This window comes from Vidua chalybeata, chromosome 16 (genome assembly GCF_026979565.1).
Source record: "Vidua chalybeata isolate OUT-0048 chromosome 16, bVidCha1 merged haplotype, whole genome shotgun sequence".
NCBI lineage: Eukaryota > Metazoa > Chordata > Aves > Passeriformes > Viduidae > Vidua > Vidua chalybeata.
Window position 1 is genome coordinate 13147347 of NC_071545.1, and position 13324 is coordinate 13160670.

The window sequence follows — 13324 nt, forward strand, 5'->3', positions numbered from 1 at the left end:
GATCTTCACTCCAGCTGCCTGATTTTAAGCTTGCTTTTCCCTCGTTTTTTCCTTAGCTTCTTTCTTGCATGCTCGTTTTTCACACAATTCCCTGTTGCCCCTCTCTGCACTATGCTTTGGTGATACACTGCACTCCTAAATCCCAGCCCTGCTTGCAGAGAGCACTCAGCCTCACAGGACTGCACCCCAGCAGCCCTTCCCAGGGTCCTCACTCTCCTGTCTGGATATGGTTTGGCACATGGGAAAACATCTCGGAACATCAAGTCTATTCTGCTGACAGGCAGTCTTTTCAAGGAGAGCTCTAGTGTGTATTTCCACAAACCTGGACAGCCCATGGGTTTTTTGCTGTCAAGTCTCCAATTCCCTCAGCTTTTACTGTCAGAAGGAATCCGGGAAAAAGACAACATCCCTTGCAGCTCCTTTCCCCAAGGCTTCTTCACGGGCTCCAGGCAGAAAACAAAGATGCTTTAAAACCTGGCACACAGCTCTCCCTCCCAAAGGACTTTCCAGGGTCACCACATCTCCCTCACAGCCTGCCAGGACACCACGTGCAGCCCAGCCAACCCCAGCCAGCCCCTCCTTGACTCAGTGAATGATGCCCCACACAGCCTCTGTTGCTCACTTTTACTCCCCAACCACCACAGCACAGGGGCCTCACAAATCCCTCTGGAGCCCAAACATCTTCCACTGCCTCTCTGCCAGCATTCCCTTTCCACACCCTAGCCTAGGTTTTTCCCCTATGGAGCCCCTTTTCCTATTTCTTTCCCCTAATCAATGCCCAGCTGTCTCTTTGGTGTCAGCAATATGGAGCAATTCCTTGGAGAGCTCACAGCCTCCCTTCCTTCCTTGGCCTAAGGTGAGTAGACCCCCTCCCCCAACCTTTCATTAGAAATGTGTTATTTTATCATCGCTCCTCCCTCTCCCATCTACACTCCTTGTGCTCCATTATTTCTAGACGAGTTTATCATCTTTTTTCTACCCCCACCATCCAAACACAAACACTGAAGGACCTCAAATTCCCACCCAGCCTCCATCCCACCAACAGGACAGTCCCTTTTCTGGACAGAACGATGATTGTCCAGACAGTGAATGATCATTCTGTCTATATATATGAACATGACGCACGGACTGCATAGAAAAATTCAATCAGTTATGCATGGAGGAAAGGCTTAGGTCCGTTCCCTTGACAACCAATGCCCGGTACTAAATACTTGCATTTTACTTGCCAAATACTACAGATTAGCCAACTAAAGCCTGCTTTCTCCTTCTTAAAAGGTCTAAACATTCAAGCACCGTCCACTCAGCGCAAGCAAGCTAATGTTATTAGACGAATATCTCCTGGCACACAAAGGGGGGGCAGCATTTGGGGGGCGAGAGGAGGAGAAAAGCAGTCTTGTTTTCTGTCTGAAAGCCAACTGCATCACTTAGCAACGAGCCCAGAGGCCTGCCAGAATTCAACCCTTGTTTGCAGCCTTTTAGTTCGGCTCAGTAAATTACATTTAACGCAAGCTGGGAGCGTCTGGGACGATTGAACGGCTGAACAAACAGCTCCCTGTGCTGCCCACGAGGTCCTCAGCCGGCTCCCGGCTGTGGGGAGGGCACTGGGAGGCGATGGGAATGGGGAGAGGGGCTGCTGCCTGAGGGAAACTGCTTCTTGCCACTGAAGTTTGGGAGAGGGGGGCAAAGGCAGAAAAATGGGGAAGGAAAGGGCTAAAACTAGGAATCTGACCATTGCTCGCCAGCCGCTCGCTTTGGCATCGCTCCTTGGCACAGCAGAGCCCCGTGCCAGGCAGCCCCCGGGTGTTATCTTGCTATACAAGTCAAGCAGAGAACCAAAATATCTCTGGCGCCATCCCACTCCTGCCAGCACCACGGCTTAAATCAAAATCATGAGATTACAACAACAGCAGCAAGGTGGTTTGAGAGGTTTCTCTGTCGCTCCCTTTGCTGACAGATCAAACTCATGGAGCAGGATTGTCCTCAGAGGTGGCCAGAGGGGATGGAAGTGGGGACAGGGGACTGACTGCCTCTTGCACAGGGGGTCTTGCTTCCCACTGCGGTTTACAACATGTCCTTGGTTGGCAAGGGAGGCAAACACAGTTGAAGATGCCAAACTCAGTTCATGGCACACAGCCTGCACTGGGTGGCTGCTCTTCCCAGGGAACAGATCCTCCAGGGAAGCCCTGAGACAAGCCCTAGGGAACCTACCTTTGATGCTGCTGAGAGACAGCGAGCGATCCCGGTCTGCCAAGCTGGGCCCCAGCTTGCTGCTGCTGCTGCTGCTGCTGCTGTTGTCCTTCTGCCGGGCCACAGCCACAGCAATGCCTACAGGCAAGTGCCTCACCTCCACCTCGCCCTGGGAGCCGATGCTCTCACGGCCGAAGGATTTGGCACTCTCGGGTCTCTCAGGGTCCCTCTTTAGCTGTTTCGCAGGCTGCTGCAGCAGCAGCTGCTGCACCTTGGAGGTTCCCAGCTGTGCAGAGTCCAACTTCACGTTGCCCAAACCCCCAAAGGGGCTCTTCTTGCCGCAGCTCTGCCGGGACGCCGTCTCCTTGGCAAAGCTGCCGCTGTACTTGATGAGGCTCTGCATGGCCGAGCCTTCTCCGTGTGAGGCGGGGTGCAGGACATCTGCGGCGCCCCGCGAGCCCACCACCGAGGACCGTGGCAAACCGCTGGGGTCAAGGTAGACCTTCTTGGCTTCCTCCTCCACCCGGCTGACGTGGTTGTGCTGCGCGGCCAGCACCGCCATCTGCGTGGTGGCAAAGTTGCCCATCTCAAAGGGCTTCCACTTCTGCTCGGGCGGTTTCAGCTGACCGTGGTCCAGGTGCTGCCGGGAAGAGTCCAAAGTGCCATAGACCTTTGCTGCTTCTTTGGAGCTGGATCGCTGGAAGCGGTCCCGCTCGCAGGGGCGATGCTCTGACTCCGGACTCGGCTTCAGCAAATCCTTGGAGGCCAGGTACTCCCTGCTCTCCGGAGAGCCCAGCCCCGGCCGGTTGAGGAAGGGCTCTGAAGTGACCTGTCTCTTCAGTGCCATGGAGTTCGTCCTGATCACCGAACCCTTCTCTCTCAGAACCTCCATCCTTTTGGCATCACTGTGACAAGAAAAGTCCTGGGACAAGAGTGTGCGGGAGGCATCTGCAAGGCACCGCTCCGTGGGTGACTGGAGCACCCCCACCTTGCCAAGGTCCTTGTCCTTCCCCTTGTTGTCACGGGCCTGGGAGGCGATTTGGATGGGCCCACTCCTCTCGTCGTAGGCTTCGACCGAAGGCACGAAGGTGGGGGCGATTACTTTGTGCTCCCTCCCCAGCTCCTTGGCCGGTGGGAAGATGGTGTACATGCTGGAATGGACGGGCTGCGGAGGGAATGTTGTGGCTGGCGTCATCTTCCCTGTCTGCGAGGGGTGTGGGGATGGACAGCTACAGGAGATGTGCAAAGCGCCCACAGAGGGCAGGAGGGGCTCCCCCCGCTTCAGCCGCTCCGCGTGGGCGTGCGCAGAAGGCCTCATGTTCTCATCGTGCCGAGCGGGATCCTTGGCACAGCGGTCCTGCTCGGCACCCAGGACCTTCAGCATGGGGTCCCCGCCGCCGTTGCAGTTGCTGAGGGAAGAGCTCTGCAGCGGGTTCTTGGACTTGGGTTCCCCGCTGCCTGCGCCCCGATTTGGCATGTGCTCAGCCAGGAACGGCGAGAGACGCTCGCCGACCTTCACCGCCTTCTCCACCACGCTCACTTTCCGGTCGCTGTCGGGCTTGGTGTCCTGTGTGAGGTCGACCACACTGCGGGGTCGGGGCTCCTCCTTCGGCTTGCTCTCCTTCTTGGCAAAGGGCAGGGACAGATCGCTCCGGCATGCCCGCTCCTTCCCACCGGGGTCTTTCAGGCCTTCTTTCGAGCTCTTGTGCAGCTGCCCAAGGTCCTTTTCCCGGAGCAAAGTGCTCGACGTGTGGCTGCCCACGGTCCTTGACAGGGGAGGCTGCGGGTGCAAAGCGGACTGGCCTGCATGGCTGGACAGGTAGAATCCATCTGCAGAGTAAAAGCAACAAAAATTATCACAAGCTGCCAACCCCTTCAGTCCTACATAGAGACAAGCAAGAGGTGGCAAATCCGGAAAGAACAGATTTCAAGGATGTCTTAAACAAAAATGCCCAGGGCAAAGGAGACCAAGCAGGTTCCTCCATGTGGGATGCACTACAGCCCTGTCTCGTGCACAGTGGGGCTTCAAGGAGGGACTTGGCCAGCTTTCCTGCAGGACAGCCACATCCAAAACCTTGGTACCAGCTCAGCCCAGGAAACATCCCAGCTGATCACCCTGCTCTTCACCCCCAACACTCCAGCATCCAGCAGCTCCAGCAGCCAAACAAGCCCAAAGGACAGGGTAAGTACCCAGAGGTCACGGACGGGAAGGGCACACAGGGTCCCAGACTCACCTTTCTGTGACTCAAAGAGGCTGTGCTGTCCCAGCTGGGCCAGGAGCGGACTGCCGGCACTGGGAGGTTCGAGGTGGCTCAGGGGAATGTACGATGGGTAGAGACCGTTAGGCAGATGGGAAAAGCCTGCAGAAAACGGGAAACAGAAGAGGGAAACATGTTTTATCCCAAGCAGCACGCTGCCTTGGAACGAGCCCCGCAGGAGCACAGACTGTTGTGGCTGTCGGTCCCTCACACGCCAGGAGCGGCGGTGGCGGCGGGGACGCAGGCGGTGACACACAGCACACACAGCCCAGGGCAGGGACCCCTGCTCAGGGACCCCACTTCAGGTACTGACTCCCAATGTGGGTCCCCCAGCTCAACCCAGCCACCTCTGTGGGGCTCCAACTCTGCAGCAAATGGAGCATGCTGCTTCCTGAGCAGAGCCTGACACCTGAGGGCTCCGTGACCAAACCACCTGGCTGATAAGGTGTTTTACCACAAGTACAGCGACCTGTGGGTGAGAGCACTCCCCAGCGTGCTTCCAGAGCCATGGTAAGACCTTCTTGCCAGCACAGCTTTGTCAACACAGTTCATTCCCGCTGCAAGTGCCTAGTACTGGGTACAGGCTTTGGGAAAACATGAGAGCATCCTCCAGAGCAGCTCACAAAAAACATAGTTTCACGTATCCAAACTCAGCATCTTATCCCAGAGGAAGGCAAAACAGAGGAGAAAGTGACAACCATCCAGTGATGATATGAAAGCAGCATATCCTCACAACCCTGCTGCCAGTGGTCTGGATGTCCTGGACGCTGGGTCCCCAGCAACATCCTCATGCAAATTGTCCTCATCAGCATTTCCTCAATGAATACAATCACCATAACAGTGGTAATAACACACACTGTTGGCTACAGGCAGCAATTCCTCTCCAACACTGCCACCAAACGACACCCGCACAACACTACAAACCCAACCCTCCACCAGAATCAGTATCCCAGTCCATGCCATAATTTAAAAACTGAGTTAAAGCCATCAGGAGAATCTGAAGGAGCCAGTCAAGCCCTCTGCAACCCTCCTCCTTTACCCTGAGCCCGCATTAGCAACCAACTTCCCCCAGATTCAATGACCCCACTGAAAGCAACCAGGCAACAAGTTTGTCAAGAGTCCAGCATCCAACTGGCTCAAAACAACATCACACCAAAACCCAAGGGGAGACGGAGAAGTTCAGTCCCCGAAGCTGCACGTGGAGCACCATCTGCGAGAGCTAGTCAATATTTCACATTATTTAGACAGCCAGGATCTCTTTCGCGTACATGTTTGCATCCCGGCATATGTGCCTCACCGACGCGGGGCTCCGCACAGCTCCTGGCCCGCATCCATCACCCGACAGATCCCAGCGGCGTCACCCGCACACGCCAACCCTCCAGCAGCAGGACCAGGGGAACTGCTGTGCTGTGGGCACTTCAACACAGAGCCCGTTCCCAGCAGGTAAAACCTGCTGCTTAACCCTGAGCGCAGCGCTGCAAAGGTGCTAAGCCTGTGCACACATTCAGGCCTCTCCTTGGTAACCCCAAAATCCTCCAAAACACCTTTTCTTCTTCCAGAGCTGGAGAGAGCTGGGTAGAACCCAGCTTAGCTTAGCTGTGAGCAGCTCCACTCCACGCAATATATGCCTCGGCCATGTCACTGTCACCTCTCCGGCAGGACTGGGCTGGCAACAAGCCAGCATCTGGAGCAGGAGTGACACACTTCCAAGGGAACCGGAGTCCCATCTGGCAGAGCACATGGCTGCAGCATGGCAAAGCCCCTGGAGCACTTCAGGCCACAGCCCGGAGGCTCTGGCCGCAGACGTCCCCATGTGAGCCCCTTCTCCCAGCCAGACGCCAGCCCCAGCTGCAGCTGCTCCAGCAGGCGGAAACACCAGCACAGGGATCACGGAGAGACACATCCCATGCTGCAGGCACCACTGTGCACAGATGCCCATGGCATGTCCCCACTTGCATGTGGTGCAAGGACATGAAGCCACCTGCAGAGCTCCAGGGAAGGGACGCACTCCAGCACTGCCATCAGGCACAGGGACACCTGCACACAGCTTAAGTTACTGATACCCAAAGAGGCATTTCAGTACCAGTTACATCCCTGGTCCTATGAGGGCATCTCCCTGCATCATATCCTGCCCAGGGATAACACAGCTCAGTCCCAGCCCCAAATGTTCTGGGGCTTCCTCCCCAGTCAGCATCATCACATCCTCCTACAGTGACCCAGCCTCAGCTCAGAACTGCACGAGCAGGAGGGGAATGCAAAGTGTCCAAGCTGGGGACAGGTTCAGAGGGACAGGTTGGGAACCTTGCAGGGCAGTGTCACCATGCCAGCTGGGAAACAGCAGCAGAACTGAGCTGATGCCACCAGCCAACCATCAAAGCCACCTCACACCTCTTCCCAGTAACTTCCAGAAGCCCACAACTGCTGTTTTCCTTGGACAGGCGTAAGCCCAGCAAAGGAGCTCAAAGCACATCCCAAAGCCCTGCAGGTGGAGAAATTGAGGCACAGGCAGGTGCAATGACTTGGTGCATCATGCAGCTGACCAGCAGCAAAAGCAGAGAACCACCTGAACTCCAGTCTCGGTTCTACCAGCGACACTGTTTTTTCCCTTGCAAAGTGCCTGAAGAAGCTGCACAGGCTGTATTTACCTGGCTTGCTCCCTGCCAGGAACCAGAGCTAGAGTAGGGAGGAGGAATCCGAACCTCAGCTTTCCTGAGGATGAACCCAATGCAAATCCAACCTCGAGGCACTGCCGGAACATCCCTTCCTCTGTACAGCCCTCCAGCAGCCACGCTGGCAGGCTGCTGGCGTACGACTCACACGGAGCCCAAAACCTGCTGCCCCAGTGCCCTGGGCAGGACCTGGAGGTGAAGCTGCTCCTCCGTGCGCTGAGGAGCTGCACTCGCAGGAGGCGGCCGCGGGTGAGTCGCTGCCTCCTTGGATCTCTGTGCCAGAAAGCAATGCCAAGGGGAGAAATTCTACCGCAGTGAGCAACGCACAGCTCACCCCAACCATGGGCATCTGCCAGGAGAAAGGGAGGGGAAAAGGGGAAACCACAACCATCTCCATCTGCCTGGGGCCAGAGTGTTTGCTGAACCAGCACAAGATCCGCTTTGCCCAGGGACACGCCAACAGGTCTGGGCAGGCTGAGCCACGCTCCTCCAGCCGATTGCTTGCCCAGAGGCGGTCTGGCACCACAGCACAGGCAGGGAGGTGCGAGGTGGCAACACTGCCAAGCCCAGACTGGCTGTGCCCCCACTTCCCTGCCAAGTTACACCACGCCAAACACATGCATGTGCCCATTAGCCCATTAGACCGCCTGGGAAAGGCACCACCAACACTTATCTCATGCCAGGGACATATATGATCCAAAGCAGCCCAGTTCTGTGGGTAAAAGGGTTCAGGGCACAGAGATCGTCACTCAAACCACCTTATCCCTATAGCCAACAGCCAAAATGCAACCCCTATGATGCTCCAGCTGCTGCAGTGGATGAGCACACCTGTCCTCCTCCGTCCCAGCTCCAAGATTATAAAACATATCTGTTTTGCACAATTGAGACATAAATCACTAAGGGCTGTTATTAGAGGAACTTGGCGGGTGCAGATGTGTCAGCCCACTTGAAAACATCTTCATCTTTGCTCAGCTCTCCAAAACGGTACGGGTTCGGGGGGAAGAGGTACGGCCTCGGGTGACTCACCACCGAGAGGGGATGTGACCGATGGGGAGATGAGATACCAGCGACCGCACAAACCACACACCAAACGTCTGGAGGCTGGAGGTCACGCTGGGGGAAGTGGGAGGGAAACAGACCCCACGTGCTCAGCCCGCTTGGGGATGCCAAAGGTCCCTGTGAGGAGGGCGCTGACAGAAAGCACCGCCAGGCAGAGCTGGGGGAAGAAGGCAGGCAGCCATGCCTGCAGAAGAGGGGGCTGCCATTGGTCACCAGGAGTCTCAAACCTGTGGGGCTTTCTCCAACTTGGCCCCTCACACTTTAAGTCTTAAAATTCAGTCCCAGCTGGACAAGTCAGTCAAGCCTGGGTTGTGAAAGAGCCAGACAGGAGGAGAGCATGCTGAAGGCAATACGCTGGAACTGAACATATCTCCCCCGTGGACACAGCTCTGGCCAATGAGCCAGGCTACACGCCTGAGGTAACACGGGTGTGTGCCAGCACTGGGAAAGCTGCTCCACCCCTCCTCAGCTGTAGGTGACTGGCTGGCACCTTCAGCATCTCCATGCTGCCCTCCACACTTGCTGCCAACATACTACTGAGGAGACAGCTCACTTGGACACCCACGAAGGGTCAAGGGCAGCAAGGGAGAGCAACATGGAGACACCACTCAATGGGGAATTCACTCTCCCAGTCTGGTTCCATGTTTCCAAACTAACCAAGAGCACCAGCACACCAGAGAGAAGCAGCATCCACAAAGCCTTTGCTCATGCCTTTCCAGCTTGGAAAAGACCTTTAATCAAGTTCAGCATAGCTGGACAACCCTGTTGGCTGGTGTGGGATAAGAGGTGGCCACGTGCACTGCTGGCTGCAAAGCACACCCTGAAACTGAGCCCTGGACACGAGCCATCGTTGTCTGAGAAGCCACAGCCCTGGCACCGGAAGACCAGTAGTCTCCAGCACCCCGGGAGAAGTGAAGTAAGTCTCCCCCATCAGCCTCGTCTGCCCGTTATACATTTCTGCCACTTATGAAATATTTCCAACTGCCATCCTCCCTGGGCCATGATAGACAGACACATTGCCAGGACTCAGGCTGGCACCACACAGTGCTCTGCAAGGGGTTATGGCCACAGAAGAGCCTGAGCTATAAAGCCTGACCCCTTGGACCCTCCAATCTGAGCCAGCAAGGCTGGGAAACACTGCAACGAAATTTGGGTTTATTTCCATGGCATGATTTGAACTCTGGGCACTCAAGGGAGATTTGCAGCCCAGCTGCAGCCAGTTCTCAGCGGGCTGCTGGGCACAGCACAGAGCAGGAGCTGCAGTCGCCCTTGGCCAGGAACACAATCACCTCTTCCCCAGTCCGGCTCGCAGTGCCTCACAGGCAGCCAACTGGGACAACAGTCCACACCACAAACAGCTGGATAAATGCTTACATCCTCCCCACCAGGGAGGGAGGGGAGGAAGGCAGGGAAGGTCCAAGCACAGTGAGTACCTTCCCATCACTGGCAGGACAGACACCACACCAGCTGCCTGTGCTTACCACCATCAGTGCACCTCTTATCCTCTCCCTGCAGAAGCAGGGAGTCTTCCCAAGGAAGACTTTCAGGGCTCCCCCTCCAGCACACACCTCCCCATCTCTGCCCCGTGCAGCTCAGTGAGGCACAGCCGCAGCTATTCCTCATGCACACATTTATGGCTGCAAACAGCTGCGAGCCGGAGTGCTGACAGTGTAAATCTTTGCCACCTCCTCCCCTGCCTGCCGGGGCAGCTCCAGTGACACCCGAGGCACCGGAGCCGCTTTGACTCTGTGCCATGCACGAGACACCAGCGATACGAGCCCCTGAACATGCTGGGCTGAAACCAAAGCTCCCGGATCAGATGTGCCTGGACTCCAGCGGTGACTGGTCCCTGTCCCCAGCAGCCACAAGCTGCTGTCACAATCCACCACCCTCCGCGCCAAAAACCACCCCAAAAGCCATATTTACACCCCATGCCACGGGACTGGCAGTAGCTTCAAAGCACTAATTTACAGCCTCAATTCTCTGCATCCCCTGAAAGCCTTCGATCCCATCCCCGGGATCCAGAACAGCCAGGGCAATTTAACTCCCCATTTAATCTTCTAAGGGCCCTGGCGAGCTCGGAGACAGCATCCTCCAGCGGGGGGTCCACACTCCCAGACTTTGCTGGCTTGAACAGCGCCGCGCCGCTTTCCTTCAGCTGCAAAAATCGCTACCTTAAAAGCCAAGGCGAATTCTCCCTCCAGCTCAGCACAGCTCTCTATTGTTCCTTTTAATTTTATTTTATTCCACGTGGGAATCTGTGTCCAGGCTGCTTTATTTTTAAGTGGCTCTTGCTCAATATTTACTATGGCTCGCAGCTGCGTCAGCACAGGAACACTGCGCGCTCACGCCAGGTTTCCGACCAGCCCTGCCGCAGCCATTCCCCCCGTGCCGATGCCATGCCATGATTTTCCTGCCGTGTCACCCAACTGGTGAATCACCAGCCCCCCACAGCCACAGGACACTGAAAGGCAGGGTGTGAGCACAGGGCTTGGGGGGGTTCCCTGCTTCCATGGAAATAAATATCTTAAGGCTGAGCCCCGCCACTCACCTCCTCACCCAGGAGCCGGAACAGCCCCAACAGCCTGGATATGGCAGAGGAGGAGAAAATGGGAAGTGGCTCAAGGGACTGTGCTCATGCCTGGTTCTGCTCCAGTGTCCTAGAGACTTAGTTTCCACCATGCAACAAAACAATAGCAATCCAAGGTAAGCCAATGCCTCAGGAAAAGGACAGGACACTCTGAAGATCCCCCACAATGTCACCCACCAGCTCTCCATTAACAGCATCTCCATAGGGAAAACAAGAAGCCACCCAGGTGGGGACACAAATCACTCTGGCAAAGTGAAGGTGGCCTTTCCTCACACTGGAGGGGTAAAGATGGAAACCATCCCAGTGGGATTCTTGACATGATGTGCAGCCAGTCCACTCAGCCTGAAACACGGGGTCTGGGAAGCAGCGATCTGGTCCCACGCTAATCCTGACACTCAAACCAGTGTCAATGCTCCTGGGCCACTGCCAGCTGCAGAAGCTTCTCCCACATGCCCCCAGCCTGAAATCCCCCACCACGTCGGATGTCTCTCCTTTTCCATTGGCATAATTAAACCTGACACCCCAACAGGGGTCCACTGAAACCTCCAGGCTCAGTGGAGCTCAGCTCTCCTTCAACGTCAAGGAGTGACATGGTGAAGTCTTCAGCTGCACATTCACTAAAATGCTGTATGGAAATTGAAAAAATAATAATTTTAACTCTCAAACTGATTAGCAGAATCCCCAGGAATGCAGAACCTGGCTGCTAGATTGCAGTCTCGCCTTCCTCCTGATTTTCTAGGATAGCATGAAAATGCCTTTGCTCTGGTTCATCCTTCATCATGTTGAAGATTCTTTAGCCACTGGTGTCCATCCAGCACAGCGATCCCAAGGCTGACTCTGCTCCTGGCACTGGATGCACACTTTTAGTACAGGTGCTCCCTCTCCTTCCTAAGCACAGAAATTTAACCCACCGGGTTAAATTTTTTAAAAAATTATTTTTCTTTAAATCACCCAAACTCAGTGCAGAAGACAATACAAACAAGTGAGCCCCCCTCCCTGAGCCCGGCCCGCATATTTAACCAGGCACTGTCCGTTTCTTCATTAGAAAAGAGCTCGTTAGAGCCGGGAGAGCTACAGGAGCTCGGTGGGGGAGGTTATTGTGGGATGGCACCAGTGCTGGTCCCCACATCACCTGCACCAAGTGCCTGCCAGCAGCAATTAAATCAGCCTTCAAAGAGAGATCCCAGCTTTCCCAGCACCATTAGCCGTGCCCTGGAGGGAACACGGTCTATTTTCAGCCACAATGACTTAAGATCAGGTCACTAGCAGGTTAAATGGGACTGTGCAGCATCATCTCCCTGCCTTCCCATTGAGAAATTAAACTCCGCTGTGTGATGGGCAGCACCAGCCCTGGACACACACCAGGTGCCCACGGAAAGGTAAATGCCACCTGCCTGATCCTGTCCTCTGCTTCCCATCACTGGCCATGGACACCCACTGCCCTGGCTGCCTTACCTCTGTGTGGGGTGAGAGGGGGTTCACAGCAGGATCACGCTTGGGTTACTCCCTTCCTGTCCTCCTGTCCAGCACAGTGGCAGCTCACGGCCAGAAGGGTCCCACCATGCCCAAGGCCAAGGGTGTTGGAAGGAGCCTCAGCATCCCCCATCCTGCAAACCCAGGCCTGCCCAGTGCCAGACCAGGGCTGCTCATCTCACCCCTTCCTCCCAATGGCCCAACTGCACGTCCCCAAGCTGGGGACTGCCCCAGGCCACCAGTTCCACCAGGGTTTCACCACAGCCACCAGAGAGGTGGCATCTCCCCGCAGCAGCTCCATCTGCTCCACTGCTGGATCCACCACCGAAACCCAACCAGCCACCGCACCACGAACATCTGGCGGGGAGGCGGCAGCTGGATGTGGGTTTGTTTTGCCTCCCAGGCTCCTGCCAGGCGCAGTCAGCACGAGCCGGGATGACTCAAAGCCCGGGAGACGCAGCCTCCGCCGCTGCTTATTTTAAACCCTCTTGTCTGCAAAGCGGCTGCTACGGCTCAGCACCTCTCGGGGTGCTTTGCAAAGGGGGTGGCACTGCAAGGCAAAACTGAGGCACAGCCCCACGATCAGACCTGGGCACCACATCACCACTGCCTGTGTGATCAGCAGTCACTGAGCTCAACACAGGGCCAGCAGCAAGAGGGGATCAGCTCCGAGAAATACCCCTGCAAGGGGTGCAGCAAGGACATTGCCAATGACCCAAATGAATTCATCATCTCTGGCTTCATGATTCCCCTTGGATACAGCATAGCCAGGACACAAAAAGTGCACAGTGAAGCTGGACGCTCCTGCATGTGCTGCTCTGTTTGCCACAGGAGTGAATGCATCACTCTCCCAAAGCCCAGCACTGACTTAAACAGCATCTGCAGGGACTAAAACCACCCTGGGAAAAATTCAGCAATGGGCTGCAGGCATTTACGGGTGGAAGAAAGGCATCCACACACAGATCACAATCTCGTAACAATCTTTTCCTTAGGAAGCCAGGCTCAAAAGCTCAGCCTCTGCCAAGCCTCTCCTCTTGACCCCCCACTCAAGCCTTTTTTCCTTCCAGATGCTCCTGCCCTTCCCACAC

At 55.8% G+C, this 13324-nt stretch overlaps 1 protein-coding gene across 4 annotated transcripts in view; it reads right to left on the reverse strand.

Moving 5' to 3' along the window:
• The window catches only part of TNRC18 (trinucleotide repeat containing 18), a 54341-nt gene that overhangs the window by 33092 nt on the left and 7925 nt on the right, over positions 1-13324 (reverse strand). For all 4 annotated transcript variants that reach the window (XM_053958055.1, XM_053958056.1, XM_053958057.1 and 1 more), the window contains exons 2-3: positions 4422-4547; positions 2209-4017 (exon numbers count right to left, since the gene is read on the reverse strand). In XM_053958055.1, coding sequence (XP_053814030.1) covers positions 2209-4017; positions 4422-4547 — 1935 coding nt within the window. The remainder of the gene's footprint in view (positions 1-2208; positions 4018-4421; positions 4548-13324) is intronic.